We start from the raw sequence: 21,126 nt of genomic DNA on the forward strand, positions 1-21,126 counted from the left end.
TTCTCGTGGAACAGCGAGTTTTGAATTTTTTGGGGGGAGATTCGTGTTTAAAATATTTCTGAAGTATGATTAGCGTTAGTGGTGAGAGGTTTGTAGCTAGAGAAATGTTGAAATTGTACATTGTGAGATGAGGATACTTTTCTGAGGTACGGTGGAATGGGTAACTAGGTCCCGATTATTCTTATTGTTAGCTCTCTTGCTTTAGACTTACATTTATTCGATATAATAGTAGAAAATGTTTAAAAATCATAATTTCAATATCGTAAAATTAATCGAAATTTTACTGTATTAGATAATGCTTCTATAAAAATGCCAGTTTTTCATTTACCACATTTTCAAAATAAATGCAAACAAAATTATTTTTCGTTGACATATTAAATAAAAGACATAATTAATCTCAAAAATGTTTCTATGAACTGTGAATCAGTTCAATATTAACCGGTGTTCTATGAAAAATGAATCAAAATAAAAATACATTTCATCAATATTTCATTAATATTCCCCCATTAACAAACTATATTTTAATTAATGTCGTATTCAATCGCATGAGTGTGAGTTCCAATTAAATTTTAAAGCAAAATAAATTTTGTTGAAATTTTCTTAGTACTACCCTATAAAAATCAGAAACTCTTTAATGTAATTTTTTATTTTCTTTAGTAAGATTCTTCCTTAGGCAATTCAAAAATCTAATACTTTATTCTACAATATATATAAAAATCATAAATTCAGACATATCACTTCTGTGCTAACATGATTAATTATTCCTTTTCATTCAACCACTCAAATTCACTCGAAATCTTTAAAAATGTATAGTCCTCTCAAATATTCTCTAACAAATTCTTACTCTCTTCCACTATATTCTAGAAACGCTTTTGTAAGCACTCTAAATATTTTATTAGATAAATATCAAATACTAAAGCAGGCACGTGAAGCTCTTACCAAACACTCTACCAGCCGGGCTACATTCAAAGATCTACTATTTTGATAACCCCGATCTAAATGCATCCAGCAACAATAATATCCCCAAGTAGTACAACACCGTCAGTAGAGAGTTATTTATTCGCCAGCGGAGTCGAGCGTGCATATTATACACGATGCGTACGAACAGGGTTGAAAGCGACTTAAGAGGATGCCTAGGGGGTGGTATCCGCTGTTCCGTTCGCGATTCCGCGCGTAGGAATTGTTGCTCCAGCGAAACCTCTCGTAATCAGATTTGTACGAACGAGGAAATTTGTTTGACGTTATAAGCTGAGCGCCATTGGATGGCGTGAAGCATGGGCGAAGAAGAGGATAGGCTGTATAGGTGTGCAATAGACCGAAAGGCGATGAATTTTTATCGGCATGACCAATAAAAACTGAGTCTCTGCATACGTATACGAATAATGCAGTTTTATGAGTTCGTTCATATGATAAAGCGCGGATAAAGGTGATAAACGTATGATTTTTTTTATTAGCGATCTCGATCGTGGATAATATGCTTCTCTGTGAAGCGATTGAGAATTTATTAAAGGTATCGAATTTCAAGAAACCTTCTGGAAGCTTTCGTTGCGTGAACGAAACGTTTGAGAATCTTATAAAAATAGTTTTATACATTCAGAATTAATTTCAATGTTGTCTATGAAATAGGAAAATAATGAGGGAATATATTGAGTTAATACAATGTAATAATTAAATGTGATAAGAAAGTGATAGTGATATGGTTTATGTGCAAAGTATTTAGTGACACAATAGGGGATCGAAATCTCTGCGCGGCTGACCAAGGACAGGGGTTATTCTACTTGGCAAGTCGTCACGCACGGAGTCGTACTACTTACTAGGTGTCTGACCACATGACAGTGTTATACTACTTCTTTTTAAATCTGCCATAACTTTATATCGCTGGAAATCCTCAGTGACACTTTTTCTCTTTTCTTATACTTCCATATTCTTACAGCGAATACTGTCTACATACTTGCTATCAAGACAAAGATGTAGATTAAATAAGGAAAGTCACAAAGCATTCTCTGGTAAAATAAATTATAATACGTCCAAAAGTCAGAATATTGTGACAACACAAATTAATTCTAGATAACATGATATATCAGGGGAATTATTTTATAGACATACAAAAATTCATCTACGTCAAAATATAGAACATTCTTAAGAACCATAAGTCAGATCATTATCAACTGGTGTTCCATGAAAAATAAATCAGAAACCCAATGATTCTCTTTCATATGCAAAATATCCCAAGTCGACAGGAAATATTGCGCAAGGGAAGAAAATTTTACATATTTCCTCCCAAATTGAAAGTTCTTCTTCCGTTGCCACTTTTGAGCACGTTGTACATCACTTTCCACTTGTCCTCGAGCTGATTACAGCACAATGTAATTTTCAATTTATATTCACTTAGCGTGCATGAAATGACATTCAGCTTCATCACACGCTTCGGTACGCTCCATCCATGGCGTGAAAAACATTCGATGCCGCCGCTGCTCCTTTTGGACAACAACGAATTGAAAGGAGGACAGAGGTAGGGGCGGATGTGGGGAGTGGCCTGTTACAGCCAAAATGCACTAATTGGAATTAGTGCACCGGGCAATATTTGAACAGGTTCCAAGTCCGTCGCAAGCTCCGTGGAGCAACGAAAAGAAGAAATTGGATGGGACGATGGGTGGGGGGTCGGTGATAGACCGACGAAAAAGGATGATGCTATTAGGCTAATTAAAGCGACTTAAGATTTTAACGAGTTCATTTACCTTACCTCGGCGGAACTTCGAAATAGTCGCGTGTGGCGTGTAAACTTTTCTGCAAGTGAATTGTCCTCTGTCCGACTCTTTTTATGCTTTCTACTTAGCCTCTTCCTGCCTTCCTTCGCTTCAAATTTAACCGAGTATAAGTATCCTAGAGGTTTCTTCGGAGAATGCCTCGAACTTTAAAGTTTCTTTATACTGAATGATTCATATAACTGAGGTGAATAAAATCTCTAGCTTGATTAGTTAGGCTTTTGGTTTCATTATGTAATAACCTCTCCAACAATGACACTAAATGATATCCAATAAATATACCTGAATGATTGAGAGGGTTTTATGACACAATTATAGTTTCACTTGAAAAGTATTTTAATATACACAAAAAATACACTTTCTATTGATACAAGGTTTCTTTCTTCTTCTGTAGGTAAAAGTGTTCCATGGTAGTAAGGTTGACTACGTGTAATCAGAAACTCGATACATCGAAAAAGGTGGGAAGAAGCATTACGCGTTCCAAATCATTAATCAGCTAGGCGAAGCTAAATGGTTGGGACAACGGATTTTAATATCTTCCGCGAGAAATAAAAGTTGGCGCGATAAATCAAAAGTAAAAAGTCTCCAACCGACTGTATATACCTCTCTGTCTTCCTTCCTTTCCATCACCTTTTCTTCCCCTTCTTTTTCGTCACTTTTCTTCCGTCTGCCACTCAGCCACGTACAAAATGGAAAGTCTTCACTCTCCCTCTCTTTCTTCCTCCAGTCGCTCCAAACTCCCTCTTATCTCTGCCCGCTTCTTTCTTCTCGTCATTCTCTCTCGCAACCTCTAATGCCTCTTCCTTCCATCGATGACTTGCAGAAGTGATAAATGAATTTCTCCCCTTGCCTATTTATATCTGCGGCCCGGGACGAGCCCGAGCCACCCCTGAAATTGGATAATCTTCTCGTAATAATCGCCTGGACGATTTCTGACTGAATATCGATCGAGCTTGGCGAAGAAGAGTGTAGCATTCTATCTTGAATATTTTCATGAATGAAAATAGATGTAATTAGCACCACTTATGTGACAATTACTGCATATACGCATAAAGTGAAGCCAATTGTTCTCTTAGTGATATTTGTTAAAGGAGTTCCACATGGGTTTCTTCTTTTCTGTGTATCTCGATTTTATAATAGCTTTAGACCTTATCTATCGCAATGATGGTAAAAATAGTGTACTGGAAATTTATTAATATTACGTGCCAACTGTATTACTAGGACAGCAGTAATGCAAGAAGGAATAAACAAATTAGAATAGAATGCACAAGCGACGTGGGGAGTGGATATCGCGCCATCGTTTTTAATTAAAAGTGAGAGGTGAATAAACAGGAGTAAGGTTCTCCTCCTTCGCCATACTTAATGAAACATGTTTGCTACACCAGTATTTGCCGCGATAAGCCTTTATTATTTTTGTTATCAAATTAAACGCAGCTCAAGATCACGTTTATGACTTGCGTGACCCGTGATGTAGTTTCTTTGTATAGTGAATTGCATACATCATGTCTGAATGTAGGCTACACGTATCAGATTGTCTGTGAAGTGTGAAATTTATAATTTAATTTTCTGTTTTCGGTTCTTAGATATTCAGACCCTTAATATATCCTTCCACAAAATTACGCAATTCTTCTTAAATTCCTCCTTTAAAAACACTACAATTTTACAATCAAAGTACGAAGATCTTCCCTTCATTAGCACACTTAATCGCTCAAACCTATCACAGTGAAAATCTCTCAGAAAGAAACGCGCAATTTATTTCATACACAGCGATTCGCTCATCCGAACCCAATTAACCCATACAAACTCACTCAAACTCACAATTAACCCATGAACACAGATGGGAGGGATAAAAACCGCGCTCCAACGTCACATTTGCAATCAGCCCTCAACAAATCCACATCAGTTTGTCCCTCAGACTTACCTAAATCACTCGTACGACGAACGAAAACGAAACATCTCGGTCCAAGTAATTAACCTCATCTACCTAATTCCCTGCTTCTAATCAACTCGCAACAAAGTCCCCGCTAATCCCGAGGAACTTTCTGAAACTCCCGAGGAATCCACTCTCCTGACACGGATAAATGACGAGGACCAAAATAACAGAGAGCGACTTGCAATTTTCCAAAAACGCTGCAACGTCTGCAGCCGTGTTAAAGGCAAAAAAGGAAGACCGATAAAGCACCAACGAAGGACCTCGCGGTGGCAATTTGACGGGGCCGTATCTTGCGCTGAAACAGTGGCTCTGGTAGCCAGGGCCTGATCGTAATGCTCGCTTTGCTGTGTCGTCGGCTAGGCTTATCGCGTGGCCGCACGCCGCCGAAAGATTACAACTTGTCATGAAAATTGCTGGCGAGCAAGTGAGCTCTCGTTTCGCTGCTGTAATTTTCGCCGCTGGCTATAAAGTGGGTCGCATTCGACTAACCATCGCGCGCTTAACAATTGATTTCCCCGCGATAAAATGACGCCATTACCCTGGGCCGAGCGTCTCGGTGACGACAAAGGTCCCGAAAGACACGATAGTGCGCGTGGAGATGGTATCGTGGCCGCTCGTGCCCAGCGAACGTTCTAATATTTTAAGTAATAGGCGTATGTATGCTAGCGTAATAGCGCTGACCGACGTGGCACACGAAAATGTTCTTCCGGTCACCTCGAGCTCGTTAATTTGTCTGCAAAACGCTCGTCGAGTAATAAACTGGCGCCCTATTCTAAAGAGTTCTGCTAGTGAAATGATTATTGTGGGAAGCAGTGAAGCGATCTCAATACTTGATTGCCATATGAGTTAGGTGGAAATTTATGAGGCACAGGGATTGTAGTTTTGAGTAAAATTATACTTTGATATATTTTTCTTTGTGATGGGTATTATTACTTTATTAGTTTTATGTTCTAAATTCAATGCTAATATTATACTCACGTATTATATCTATATGAATATTATAATGAACTTTGTACTCCACTAACTCGGAACTCGGAATGCTTACAATTCATTAATGCAAATTTATACGTCCCTCTGCGTGATAACTGTCACGCGGTTTCGTTCGGTTAGTAGTTTCAGAGAGGAAATATTGATGAATCAAATCAACACGTTAAGTGATTAAAACAAATAAATAATCTAATGTAAATTCCGCATTGTATACTGCGTTACTGAAAATTGTTTACCTTTGCGGCTATCTATTAATCAAATTAGCAGGTATCGTATATGGTTCCTTTGCCACCTGTGTTGTGTGTAGTGGCATTAAATACAGGGTAGAATATTTTATAAAAATATAAAATGGAAAGGGAAGAAAATGGATATCAGTTCAGTACGAATTATGCCCAAAAAGTGACTATTAGAAAAATTTAGCACTTATCAACCAATAAAGGTAGCAAATACGTATTTCCATTGCATCCAGACGCGTAAACACGCCTGCCAAGAAGACACAGTTTGTCATCCCATCCTATTTACCCTTCGGTGGCAGTGGAAGTGTCTCGTGGAATGCGGCATGCACTTTCCACATACGAGCAATCGCTCAGACGTCCGTGACAAATAACGATGACTTTTTCGCGATGAACGAGTCACCCCGCCGTGAGTTAGTTTGTTCATGTCGGGCACGGAATTCCACGCGAGTAATTTTGACGATACCCTCCTACGACGCTCGGTCACCACCCTTGAAATTGCCTTCGAAAAGCAAGGCGCCTTAAAATCAAGGTACTTTCGTTTTATAGTAGGTATGACCCGAAATACACATTATCAAAGTAATTTTATACTACCGTTATTATCTTTGTAGTAGAAGAAAAATATGTTGCTTATTTCGCAATTATTCATCTGTGTGTGGTATAAATAGGATTCTGAGGTTATAGCTGGATAATTACAGTTAGCAGTCCGTGGTAGACACTAAGTAATTGGAACTTCATTAGACTTTAATGATTAAGTTAATTACCGAGGAAACTTAAGGATTGTGGTAATTCGTTAAAAATTTGAAGATAAAGCTTAATTTTCAAATCTCAAATATTTAAATATTCAAATATTCAAACTTTCGAATCCATGAGAAATACTACAAATAAACGTAGCAGCTCTTGCAGAGGGGGTGAAAAGTGCAGCAAAGAACTCCACTACTACTCTAGCCTCTAGAATTCAAATCCAAACTCATATCCTCATGCCAAAAATAAAACCCGTTTACGAGTATAATGAAGACGACAATTGTCGAACGTAAACTGAGAACAATAAAGTTCAACTATCGTCTGAACAAATTAATTTTCAACCTGAGTGCCCTAATACTTTTTTATAGAGGACAAAGAAATGCATCCGATGTACATACAAAAAATGCACAGTTTCGTAGAGAAAAACTAGAGACAAGCTCGGGATATTTGAAACGCTTCCACTTTCAGAGTAAACACGCGCCATCGAATACCGTTTAAGTTTGTCCAATGAAATTTTGTCCTATCTCTAATCGTCTAAGAGCTATAACCTGGCCCAGTTGCGTGAAACACCCTGTACACCCATACAGAACTTGACGTAACCTGCAACCAGCTGCAACTCACTACTAAATATCCGCGTGACTACGCCGAGGACTTGGGTGTAGGAGAACGAGGAGTACGCGGGACGAATGACGATATTAGGAATAATTATTCGACTATATTCACCGGTCGGAAGGAGAGCAGAGAAGGGGTTGGTGAAGGGAGGGTAGCGGTGGGTAGCTTGTAAAATATGATCTGGAGTTTGGCCGGCCTGGCCGCCGCCACGGTGGCTAATACGTTTGAGGGTGAAGTTAGTAACAGGTGGCGCGATCCATAACGGTCCCTGCAGCTTCCAAACCCCTCCTTGTGCACCTATCTCCCCCCGCCCCCTCACTTGAGCGAAACCACCCACCGTCGGTTGTACGGGCACACGCGCCTACGCCAGAAGGGGAGAAACTTTAATTAAAAATAAAAACTTGTTTCTTTCGTTGCAGAGTCGCCGCCGCCGAGCACCAGCCCCAGTCCATCCACCACGGAGATGCCGAAGAAAGGTGAGATCGTAAACCTCCCTTAATCGCGGGGAAAATAATATTTCATCCCACGGAAGCGTCTGCGAGGCGTGCTTCTATTTTTTCTCGATAGCGATACAACTTCTGCCTCTTCGTTCCCTGTCCTCTCTCTTTTTCTTGTGGCTACTCGTTGGAAGAGTTACCTTGTCTTTTCTGTCTGATGCTTTGGGGGGATGAATTTGGGAATTAAAAGAGGATGGAATTGTGTGTTTTATGAATGTAACGTTGTTGAAATCGGTTGATAGGTTTGAAGTGTGGTGTTTGGTATATGTTGGAAGAATTGTGCGGATGTAGGGTTAGTTTTATTAATTACTCTATTTTTGCACAGATTGGGAGCTAATGGCCGAAATGAATAATTCTGTCTATGGGAACCCTAGCTCACTGACTATTCACAACGAGAAGAACACGAGAGCAGGTATGAATTATTAATACGTAATTCTTTTTACGTGCATTGTTGTCTTGTCAAATACACTTAAGGAGTTATTAATAACGCTGGGGTGTAGTAAATGTATTACAAATTCTGTTACCAACTACTGTAGAAAGTTAATGCTTAACACGCGTGGGTTTCAATATTCTTTAAGTCTTGATTTATGGTTGTAACAGATTAGCAATTTTACTTGCAAAATTTGCGATCGTTGAATTGACATTAACAAGACGAGAAGTGGAAGGTAGGATCAACGAGTCGGATACATGGAAATGCTATGCGAAGTCGAGAAAAGTATATGTAAATGACAAAAAGTTTTGCCGCTTCGAGTTTACCGGCGAAACGCATTCTCTTCAATCTTGATCTTTTTTTGAAGAACGCATCGATCATTTGGACACCTCTCGCGGGAAACTCGGGAAAAGGGGAAAGCTGTACGAGGCAGAGTCGCTACAAAAATGTAATAACGCGATAAAGTTAGCAGTCAAGCGAAGAAAAATATCCCGACGAATCGAATTGTTCTTGCAAACGATTTTCTTGCAGCTCCTAATGCTGATAATTGCACACGCGTTGATATTTTCATTTTTCAGCAGCTGCATCGTTGCTCATTCTATCATACAGTCGAGATTTTATCAATAATTTTGTAACATCTTTTATACTTATTATAAATATCGTTATATGAAAAAGGATTATCTAAAACAGTTTAAAATACCTTTGCAAGATTTGTGATAGAATATTTATTACAAATTTATATATAATATCCTTTAGAAGTTGGATCACATAAATTTCGCCAACCAAATTGAGACTTAGACAATTAAAATCGAAGTACTGAATTGAATCGATTTAACAGAAACCACATGCTTGATCACGATCGGTGATCAAATACTTCCATTTAATCCTATGGGAGTTCTACGCGACAAGTTCTAAATTTCCAGTAATTAACGGAATGGTAACCGACACCTAGAACATCCTTTCGAAGATCCTCGAGATCGATCGTGGTTTCGAGGGTAGCCTTTAAGGAACTGCGGTGCTTTGAGACTCGTAACGTTAGGATTAAATCTGACAAGCGAAACAGTGCACCCTAAGTATGTAAAGGAACGTTGAAAGCTCAGTTAACAACGTAACTAAATTTCACTTTTCTTTCTTGATAATATGAATAAAGACGAAACATGAAAATTTACAACTATAGTAAAATTAATTTTATACTTACAGAATTGTTAGTAAATAATTTTTAACCGATTGATGGATTTAATCAATTATATTCGAATTCTTGACGTCGATTTGTCATTATGAGAAGAAGGAACTAATTAATGAAGCTGGCTCACGTTAGGAAAATTTTCTCTTCGAGTCTTGATAATTAGATACTGCGCCCCTATACTAGGAATATTCTGCTGAAAATCAATTATTTGCTCACCGCCTAAAACTTGAACGAATATTCTGTTTGCGTAGCATTATCTACCTCAGACGAATTAAATATGGTTACATTTGATTTGCATATTTCGTTTATCCACTTCATCTTCCCATAGACAGAAAATTCCCAGCTATTTATTATTCCACCCTCCGCGAAACGCGACATTTGTAGAAATTGCGCACTCGAAGGGTAAGTTTGTTCACGGTACTAAAGAATCGCTACTGAGGAAACTTCACTCACGAGGTCGAGAAAAATTAAAAACCGCAGAATGATTCGTTGCTTCTCTTCGAAAATTCAATTTAATTCAGCGAAGTATGTCAGCAGAGAAATATATTTAACTCTGCAAACCTAATAGAAGGTAGCAAACTTTTATTGCGCAAAAACATAAAGTGACTAATTAACAGCGAGAACGGTGCCATTAACACGTTCACTTCCACTTACTACTCACTATATATTCAACTGTGTCAAATAATAAATGCAATATTAAACTATAAAACATTTCGAAAGCTTAAAGAAAGCGAAAACACTGAATGTCAACGAACATGTTCATAAAACTGAACAAATAATTAGAAATAAAATCTAACAAGATCCTCATTCGAAAACCCCCATCGAAGGCCAACTCGCAAGACAGCACGAAGGCCCTAAATATCGTCCACGATACAAGCCAAGCAGGAGGCAAAGGGATAACAAGTGAAAGAGTCGTGAAAGTGGAAGTGGATGCTCGTATACGTGTAAAATCAGGAGGGCCATGGGACAGAGTGATGCCAGAATCGGTGGAAAGATGGGAAGGGGTCAGGACCGAGGGGCGGGCCCCAGTAACATCAATATTTCATGTATGCTAACACACCAGAACTAATAATGCACCGGCGAGGAAGACCCAAGAATAATATCAGCCACCGGCGTACTCCGTGCCCTCCCTCTTCCCCACCCCCTCCCGTATCATCCACCACGCCTTCGTTTCCTCGCTCGTTCGCAGCCCTCCGTGCCCCGCGAGCCTTTTCTTCTCTTTCGTCCTGCGAGAGCAGAGAGTGTCCTTCCGCGCCTGGCGCTAAATTTAATCTAACAAAGTGCGAGAACCTTTTCGAAAATTCGCGTCTCTCGTTACCCCCGCTTCCCGCGCGCTCCCCTTTCACCCTCTGCGACGCGGGACCGCATCTAGGCTGCAGCCAGCGTCGCGAGGGTGGATGGTAGGGAGAGACAAAGAGCCGGAGGCAGGAAGGTATGCGACATCAGGGTTCGTAAGTCGGAACACGCCGCGCTCCTCCTTGTTTCTCCCTTTCCGACTGCGCCGAAGGGGTTGCCTGCAGGGGGGGCGAGCGGGGAGGGCAGAAAGAGAGGATGAGGTTTGTAATTGGCGCAACATCTGCGGTCTGCGGGGTGGCATTAATGTTTGCTCCCCTCGACGCTTTTCTGCGAGACTCGGCTCCTCCGTTCCGCCCTTTGTTTGGACGCTCACCCCCGTCCCCCCTGCGTTCGTTTCCCTCCTCGCGGTCTCCTTTTCATTTCTTCCCCCGACCGCCTGCTTTTTTCTCTTCCCTTTGGCTGTTGTTGAATTGAGTCGTAAGTAATCTTTCGGGAAGCGGAAGTTTCGCTCCTTTCGCGGCTTAAGTAAAGCGAACACGACGTTTTTAATTAAACGGCGATTATGGGGTCTTCTTAGCTGTTTGCCTCCTGGAGTGCGTGTTGTTCCACGGCGTGGGGGTTATTGATTGCGAGGAGATTCTGGATCGCTCGTGATCGCGGAGATCGGTTTTGGTAACTGTTTTGAGGGAGCTATGCAGATTTCAGGGTTTGGTATTTGTATTATTTCTGGGGTGCTTGTCTGCGAAGGACTTGAGGGGAAATTTGTTTTAATGGGGACTTTAGAATGTTTTGCGACAGTAAAGTTCTGTGGCATGTGGAGTAAGCGTTGATGAACTATTTTTAATAAGTCTTATGAACTTTTTCGAGAAGAATCATTAAATTCACATGTTCAAATTTTAAATATATTTTACTTATATTATAATTAAGAAAATTGGATAAGGAAAAGGGATACTTCATTGCCTACAAATTTTCTCATTTAGGTCTTTGTATCTTACTAATTTAAATAATAGAAATTTGCAACAAGTATGCAACATATGACTTTCGTAAATATTTTCGCATCAAAGTATCCAATATAGGACAAAATTACTTGCATAATTTTTCTTTATTGAGTAGAACTAATTTTCCATCGAAAAGGAATTTTTCATTCGCGAAGGCCTTACACCAGAAACTCGAGCCAAAAGTTTCGAAGTCAAGAAAAATTTATTGCAGGCTATTTCTCATTATAATCGACGCAGGGAATGAGGGGACAATTAACAATCGCTTTCACGCGAATCGATTCGGTTATACGTGTCATCTATTACGTTCTCAGGGTATTAACCAACAGATCGTTGAATAATAACGAAATTATATGTTCGTGCATTAATTACTCTCACCGCCGCCCCTAGAAACGTTTATCCGCGTGATAATTGTTTAATCGAACAATTTGGGCAAATGAAAACTTGATTAGCTATGAATTTCCTGCACATTCCCTCGTGTGTCGCTCAAAAGTGATGAAATCCTCGAGCGATCTTTGCTCTATTATTGGACGTTCAAGAAATATACATTAATCAACATTTAATTTTTCATTGTCAAATCACCAAGCTGCATAATTTTTGTTGTATTAAAGATTGAAATTCTATTCCCATCGTTTTTCGAGGGGAAGTCTTTAGAATAACACTGAGGGATATTGTTATGCTTTAATCATGCAAATCTATGCATATTATTCGCGCTGACATTGTACTTGCATGAAATTATAGCCCGGGAAATAATATTACTTTAATTAAGAGCAAAGGATGATTTTAGTCAACATTGTTAATCTAGATATGTTCCAGTCTTCCTTCCGTCAGAACAAATTAATTTCTGACTTCTTTCTTTCTAAGCTTTACGAACGTTTACTTATCATTTTCTCTGTACAAACTGCTTCAAAACGTCTAATTCTTCTCAATTTAAAAAAAGAAGAAAACACATTACAAAGTCCAATTCAAATCATACCAAGAACAATTTTCATATTATTAAAAACACAGGAAATATTTAAATGGCCTGCTTCAGCTTGAACACCCTGTATTCATACACTCTATATTTACTTATACATAGTAACCCAAAGAATTACCCTATTCGACATACTACACCACGTATCAAAATTCAAGGTACTTAAAAACCATTCAAATCTATCACAAATCTTAAATGCTCCCCTCATGCCAGAAAAATATAACCAGCTCGTTACAGTGATTAAAGCCTCGCTGTTACTCTCCCTCTAAAGCGAGCCATTCGTCGTAGGAACATTCATCGAACGAGAAGCATGTATCAGCGGAAGCACCGTGCCGCTTGAAGGCTGCAATGGCAGATGCAGTGAAGCACGGTTGCGGTATCGTGACATCTTCCAGACCACATACGGCCTTAGGTGTCCCTTAATTCCCGCAGGAACCGTTGTTCCCCCGTAATTCTGCGGAGGAACGTACAGAGATTGGCTTAGTCGCATGCCTGCATACAGATAAAGCGACTCCTGTCCTATCGCGGGCTCACGCACACGAGGGGGCTGCTGGCGAGCCGTGGGGCGAACGCAAGTGAAACGCCTCGAATACATCAACGACATCAACACCGGACTGATTAAATCTCCGCGAGGAAATGATCGTTGGGAACAACGCTTTGCGCGCTTCCGTCGAACAGTAATGAGCCCTGAACCAAATGATCGCGCGATGTTAATCTTGCACCGCTGAGGGGTCGTAGGAGATCTTATCCATGCAGAAAGGGTCGACTTTTCTCTTGGGAATATATAAGTGCTGACTCACGACTCTGAGAAATAAGTAACCTTTTTTCGAACTAGTTTCAGTTTTTAATATAATACAGAATTTAAAGATTTGAACATTTTCAAAAATTACAATTTTCAGACAGGTAAACTTGCAAGTATTCAAATATTCAAATATTTGAATTTTTAAGTAATTCAATTTTCGAGCATGCTAATTTTCAAATATATAAATTTTCAAATCGTTCAATTTTTGTTCGGAAAATAAAATGCACAGATGAAGAGTGCAGTACTAGTTACGATAGTACAAGGAAAAGTAAATAAATAGTAGATAAAAATATATATATATATAATACGTCCTAGGAAAAATATATAGTCTTATTAAATGAAGCACGAGATATTAACTGTGTACACCCCTGTGTCCGCGGTCTATGTGGTATAATCAGTGCGGAAGCTGCGTGAAATTTCAGCTCGGGGACTCGACAACCAGAGCACAACCTAATTCCATCGGTGGTCCCCTGTTATCTTCGATTGCCTGGATTTCGAGAATGGTAGATATCTAGATTGACTTAACCGCGCGTGTACGCACTGTCAACATGTTGTACATACTATTGTATGCATATGTGCGTGCAGGCTGGCTTAATATTCGCCAAATGGGGTTGGAAGGGCAGGTTGGAACTAGGTCAGTTCTGCCACGAAGTCGATCATCGCACACGCTACAAAACCATGTGCTCCAAACTCAGGACAGAAATTAGACCCACAGCCATTGCGATGTTTACATTCCCAAACTATGCTAATATTAATCGGTCAATTTACGTTTCTGACTTAAGTATCCCAGATTAATTGTTCACTCGGAATAGTAGGATAATGTAAGCATCGAAACATTCGGAATATCTTCAGTTTGTATCTGTGAAAGACGCAAGTGAAGTAGTATATCATTTAATTACTTCTTAATTTTTAATTGAAAAAAAGGGAGAAAAAATTCTAGAAATAAATTAATGACATTTGAGTGTCACGGAGAAGTACGTGAATAATTTCCATATTAATATCACTTTTTCATTTTTTTTTCTACGATCTTCGAGTAGTAAAAGGTGAAGTAGCAACACGAATATAAAATCAGGAAAATGAAAAATTATTCATATTTACGTCTCGCGTTCCCATCCGCAAATTAATTTCTTCATTTCAGTCGAAACACGGTTTCACACCGCTTCGCGGAAAGTTTCATATATTCCTTCCTCCGGATGAAAAGTAGTCCTTCACACGTGATCATTTCTACCTACCGATTACAGAGTATTAAGCGTTCACTTATTCACGCGCCTACAATTTCTCAATACCGTATCACAGACACACGACGTACTACACGGATGCTGCTTCCTCCACACTACTCTACGCCGTTCTAAATGATATGTTTACGTCGCACTTAGCGTACAACGCATGCAAACGCGTCCATAAATGTATAGCACGCACAGCGCAGCTCCGTCGTTCTAATCTGCAATCTTGAAAATTCGTTGCATTTCAAATTTGACGCGTACCGCTGATGAACGAGCTGCTTTGCAAGGCAGAATAAATGGAAATGAAAGTGTAAAGCTCCGCCGCTAATGATCCTGGAAAATGTACAGTGGCAGAACGTACAGCATCGAGACGCGCTCGTCACATTTTTAAAAGCTGCTTGGACAATTTCGCCAACGAGATTTCCAGTCTTTTTGCTAGTCCATGAATCAGCTGAAGGTTGCGAGCAGCGATAATCTTGTTTCGAAAGTTGTCACGCTTTCGGGAAAATCCGAAGGCGAAGGGACGTCCTCGTTCGAGTTGGAAAGTTGGAAGGGTCTTTTTTCGGTTGACGTAGAATCGAACGCTTAATTACTGTAGACGTTGCTTGGAATCGCAATTGGTTGAGGTTTAAACAAAGTTGCTAACAAGACGATTCCTAAAGTGGACATTTTTTAAGCGCAGTATTTCTAACTTCGAAGTTGCTTGTGAGGAAGGGGGCTAATAAAATGGAGATGGGAAATTAAGGCCCTTGTGATGTACGATGTGAAGCTAAAATGTTAATGTAAAATCTGTATTATTTGAAACGGTACGATGGATTTCCATAATACAGTTGCAAGCATCGCTACTTGCTTTCATGGTGGATTGAAAAGTTTTTTCCCCTGTAATCGTAGTTTCGCCTAAATGAAGTTTAATCATCTACTGGAATAGTTTCGGTGAAAGCTGAAGTTCGAATTTCAAATACTAAATTTTATGGTAAGCTACTTAACGAAAATAATCCGCCGAGAGGAATATTCGATTATTAAAATTTTCAATGTGGATTATCGCAGATAGGTAGTTTCATCCCTGACGTTTGTTTCATCCACTCAAACTGTAAACCTGAATCTCTGATTATTACGAGCAATGGTTGTGAATTGTCAACTACAATGGGTGTTTGTAGAAGCTTGCCTTTGGTGCAGTTGTAAACATTAACGTCCCATTCCTGCGTCCATTGGGATCCACCCTGAAGAGCACAACAGAAAGCTGTTTAGCCTCACATTACTGGGCTTGCATCTACGGAATATCATTCCGCAGTGTCCTCGAAACTCTGACAAAGTTAAATGTAATTCTAGCCTTTCCTACGAGGATACGTCATACGCTCTAAGGGCTGGAACAATCCCTCGGTAGCTGAAAGGCCCAAGTATCTCGTGCGCACACAGAATATTTGCAAATCAAATAGGCAAAATCAGAAAGTGTATCTCAAAGGAAGAGTCTTCATAGCCAGAATCAAACATGGCCTCCTCTATGGGTAAAATCTCAGAGGCTTGTTATCATAATGAAATCAAGAGCCCCTCTTTCAAAGCTACTGTTCAACGACACTTACACGTACACTATTTTGCTTTAGTCCTGCCTATTAACAAGATTACTATCGTTCAAAAACTGGCACGCTATAAGTGTACTTCTACCTTCATATCCTACGAGACCAATCAAATATTTCTACAACATATAAAATACTCACAAAAATACTAAAAACACCAGGTTTCTATATCCAAACCATTCCTGTATTCTAATATTTACAGTGTTTCAGCTGACCTAGTTCAACATTTTCAAAACTCTTTTAGTCGTCTATAAAAATTCAAATACTCCACGAGAGGTAAATACCTTTCAGAGTATCCTATCCAACAGCACACTACTAATCCAAAAATCAGTAATCTCGCCGAACACTGAGGACACTATACCACATGGTATAGAGTTATCTCTACTGTTTGGTCGAGATTTGCATACGTCTGTCTGGCCTATCCATTCCTCCGTATACGAGGATGGATCCCACGTTGTAGTAGATGAACGTGTATACGACTGGTTAGCCTGGCCTAGGGTCTGTATCAGGCCGCTATTATACAAGGCCGAACAAGTGACTCACGGCGCAGGCGTGTGTACCAGGATGATCGCCCATTACCTTGCCGAAATAGGGTATTGTGCCAAGACCGTGTTCTCGGTCGACGTCCTTTCCTTTCCCGCTCTTCCAACAGCCGACTGCCTCCAGGCCAGGAACTTACAAAATCTAATCAGTAGGGTACGAAGACAAAGCGGTGCGTTCGAGCAGCTTGCGCCCGAACTGCAGCCGAGAATTAAGTCCTAGCTACTGGCTGCTGACAGGGTTTATCGATATTGTTTCGAGGAGGACGATTTCGGGCGAGTAAGTTTCATTACTTGGCCCTTCGATGGGAATTAGGGCTGAAATGATCGAAACACAGGGATGTTTGATTGATTAGGGCATGCATTGGGAATGGTACCTGAGGAAATGGGTTTTTGAGAAGAAAGGGTGCGTGTACTTTAATGGAAAAATGAAAAAGTAGAAGATATGGAGAGTTGTGGTTCTAGAGATTCTGTAGTTATGTGACAAAGTGACACGTGCCTCAGAGTTTATGTCTCAGTTGAAGTCGATGAGGAAGAATCTGTATCTTTGGTAAAAGAAGATTGGTCTAAAGATAGTTTCCTTTAAATCTTTTAAAAACAAAGGATGTAATAATGTTCGAATATTAGAATTAGCAAGAATTAATTTTGGTATTAATTCTACTTTAGGACAAAGAACAGAAATTTAACTTGACTTGTGTATGCTAAGACATCTTTCATAGAAATTTCTGTACATTAAAACCTCAGGCATGAAAATTGAAGGTGCGAACAAGAAATCGTGAGACGTAATATTAATTACACTGGAACGTTATCGCTCGAGATAGTCATTTGGTGAAGTACCAGCCTTTAATTACAATTCTCCTGGGCACTTACTTCTATTACCACAGACTACAGGCTATTACCACGGAAATTCCATGAAACCAAAAATTGTAAGCCCTTCAGACAAGAGCAGAATATTCAATTCCAAAAGCTCTTAAGAGACAGTCAAGCTTACACAAATAAAAATCCTTCAATTGAAAAACAGCTAAAATAATATTATCCTAATAACAAAATCCCAAACGAAAGCTTCAGGATCTAAACAACACTCTTCATCATCAAAGACACAATCTTCTACGAATTCATGAAATCAGTCGAAACCTGGACCACTAACGAGGAAACCAGAGATGCGTGAATGAATTCTGTTGACGCTCTGCTCCGCTTTGGGAGGCTCTGTCCGCACAGAATTCGGTTCTCTCGGTTGATGTATGCAAATGAATCCGCCGTAGTAAGTAGAAAATTACTAATCATGAGTCGGCCCCATTCCTATAGGACCTAACCAACGAAAAAGCTGCTCTTAGATAGGTGTTCCAGTAAAATATCAGCAAAGATGGTCGAATTCCGTAACTTGATTCGATCCAGCAGACTGGACAGCGACAAATGCGATGCCATAGAAGGGTCTGCCGCGCTGGTGGATAAGGGAATTGTGTTTACTCGTAGTTTGCATACTAGTTACCGCGTTTGCCACCCACTTTACGCGTAACAGGCCCGCAAACATCTTTAGTAGCAGGGCCACTCGTCGTACGTTCCCTTTGTCCGCGTTTCCTTTGCACCTCCGGCTACTTCCTTCCATTCTTTAACTCGCTCTTCCTCTAGCTGTCCCCGCCCCATTGTTTCGCCGTCCTTTGTGGCTTTTTGGTTTCGTTAAGCATTCATTCTTGCCAGGAAACTGGCTGAATGTAGGTCGTCAACGCTGCGGGTTGTATTTAACCACCCATGACCACGTTAAATATTTCAGTATCAACTTTGCCTGATTGTACGGTGAAAGTGAATTATCCGGATGTAAATTTTGGAGGTGACGAAAGAGTAATTAGCGGGTTGATTCTTATATTATTCATGCTTATATTATGGAGGAGTAATTGTTGCAGGTTCGTGAAAATTCAATTAATTGACATGATTTTCTCGCTCCAAACAATGATAATGGATGCTTTGTTGTTTTAATTAGATTTCAGTGTTCTTCTGTGAGCCAACAAGGAATAATACTCATTAATTACAAGTATGTAATTGAAAGGAGATTGATTACAAACAATTGGTATGTTTCATTTCCTCTAGCAGCGAGTAGGATGATAAAAGTTTGATTTATAATGAGAAGAGTGTTCTAATTAACAGTAAAAATTAAATTTCCGAAATCGTCTGTACATTCAATCGAAATAACAATAATTGCCCGGTCTTAATATACTGAACAATTATGTTAACAGAAAAAAAAAACGGTTGAAAATGCGATCTAGCGAATGAGTAATTTTACTTTGGTCACGTTTTCCATTTCAAAAGATGTCCCTGTATGTAATCAAATTTCAACAGTGGTAACAACTGAACGTTTCGCATTTCATTCGTTTGTCTCGGCTTTCGGTGATCTCGAGCACGTATGTAACAAACATTTCGCCTCTCTCGCGGAAAATTCACCTGACAAAACTTTATCACCTTGTGCTCCATTCAAAACAGAATTGACTAAAATCCAAAGGCCATTGTAATACTACCCAACTCGCAATCTAACACACTTTTAGGTTAATAGTTAATCAAACCAAATAAGAGAATATTTAACTTTGCCACGACGTAATATAAGTTCTCCGTAATATTTTTTACACTAAACTATATTATATTTTCTCTCGTGGGATAGTATTATTTTCCACAGGAAACCTCGCTATAGCAACTAATAATTCAAGACCATCGTAGAACTAGTCAAAGCCGTTCCATTGTTCATTTTCAACGTGAATCACTAAACGATATTTTCCATCATCAGAAAAGAAGGTAAACTAGACCATTAATGAAAGTAAATATCACAGCCCGCAAAATATGGTGTGTACATGGGGAAGCAAGGTTTGGTCAGACTCAATTGATTCTTTTCTCCCGACTATAGCTACCATACAGGAAGAAGAATGGTGCGGTGGGCGGCGTTCGTTTCGAATTCCGCTAAAACTTTTAAGACATTTGCATTTAATTTCGTGGCCGTCATATTTTCATTTAAAACAGGCACAGTACGGGCCGATATACATACACGGCTGGCCTCCAGCCGTGGCGTAATTTCGCAATTTCATTGTGTGTCAAGTTTTATTTAGATCGGCCGTCTATTTTGCTTGCAGGTAATAAATTCCAGTCGAACCTCAACGAGATCGGAAAGTCGGAGCAAAAATCGAGCGACCCAGATAGGAAAAGAAATTACAATTGGACCCCAGACAGCGGTAAGCTCTCTGTTGTTATGCGTAACCGTCGGCTAATTTAAACGAAACAGCCTGATAGTCACGGCTACCGTCTCATCTTCTCTTATTTCCCTCCGCTCGGTCTCTGGAATGAACAGTCGATAGTAATCCCAGAGGTCATGGTATTCTTAATTATAATACGTTGTCAAGACATACAATAATAAGGTTTTTCCTTATTAGTAATCGGTATTTATTTGCATCGAATAATGATATTTAAATTAAAGGATGATATCCTGAACTAATAGTTTGAACTAATAGTAGTAGAACTAATAACAAAGAGTAATTTATATAAATTGATAAATTTGGATATCACGTAGTTTCTGTAGATTAAATTATTCTTTAGAGTGGATTCATATTGAGTCTAAGGATTCATAGTGAAGTCTTGTCCTCTTTTTATCGTTAAAATCAGTAATAAACTTTCAAAGTCTATTCGTGTCTAAGTAGACTACCTCAGAGACACCGACATTCAATTCAAACCACATTCCTGAAAAAGAGAAACAGTCGTCTATTCATCAAGAATACTCCTCTCTCGCCCATTAGCCAGTTCCTGCTTCGGCGAGAAAAATTAATAATAGCCCCGTCAGACGTCGATATCGACGCCGACGTCTGTCCCATCTCGATCCACGTGTCAGGATCGGAGTCCAAGCCATTGAAACCCAAGTGAAATAGGGTCGACGTGGCAAATGAGCATCGGAGGAAACAAAATCTCGCCAGGATTTGAGCGAAGTTGCGGTTTATCCGACATTTCGCAGTGGCATTTAAATGACCTCGGGTCAGGGGCTTAACACTCCACAAAATTCCTCTAGGCCTTCGGCATTATCGGAATATTTCTTTCCACCCTGCGCCCCTTCCCCTATCTTTGTCCACCCTTGGGCACTGTCGCAGCGGACAGGGCTGCAGTGGCTCCCTCCCTCCCCCTTTGGCCCCACGATACAGCCAGTCTCCGCAGGCGTGGTGGTTTCTTTCTAAGAGGAATTTGCATAATGGCAAAGTGTGAAAATCCGTTTTCTCTGCGGGCTCGATCTCGATAGCCCCGTGGAAGTAGGTAATTTTGCTCGCCGAGGACGGTGGAAAAAAGAAGAGGAGAGGGTGGGGGAACAGTCGAGG

At 39.8% G+C, this 21,126-nt stretch overlaps 1 protein-coding gene and 1 long non-coding RNA gene across 2 annotated transcripts in view; one reads left to right on the plus strand and one right to left on the minus strand.

Annotated features, from left to right (window-relative positions):
* The window catches only part of LOC143181142 (lachesin), a 245,442-nt gene that overhangs the window by 220,501 nt on the left and 3,815 nt on the right, over positions 1-21,126 (plus strand). The window contains exons 8-10 of the mRNA XM_076381397.1: positions 7,694-7,750; positions 8,097-8,183; positions 19,903-20,001. Coding sequence (XP_076237512.1) covers positions 7,694-7,750; positions 8,097-8,183; positions 19,903-20,001 — 243 coding nt within the window. The remainder of the gene's footprint in view (positions 1-7,693; positions 7,751-8,096; positions 8,184-19,902; positions 20,002-21,126) is intronic.
* The window catches only part of LOC143181144 (uncharacterized), a 48,966-nt gene continuing 30,923 nt past the window's right edge, over positions 3,084-21,126 (minus strand). The window contains exon 2 of the long non-coding RNA XR_013002234.1: positions 3,084-3,654. This is a non-coding gene — a long non-coding RNA (uncharacterized LOC143181144). The remainder of the gene's footprint in view (positions 3,655-21,126) is intronic.

Source organism: Calliopsis andreniformis, chromosome 6, assembly GCF_051401765.1.
Source record: "Calliopsis andreniformis isolate RMS-2024a chromosome 6, iyCalAndr_principal, whole genome shotgun sequence".
Taxonomy (NCBI): domain Eukaryota; kingdom Metazoa; phylum Arthropoda; class Insecta; order Hymenoptera; family Andrenidae; genus Calliopsis; species Calliopsis andreniformis.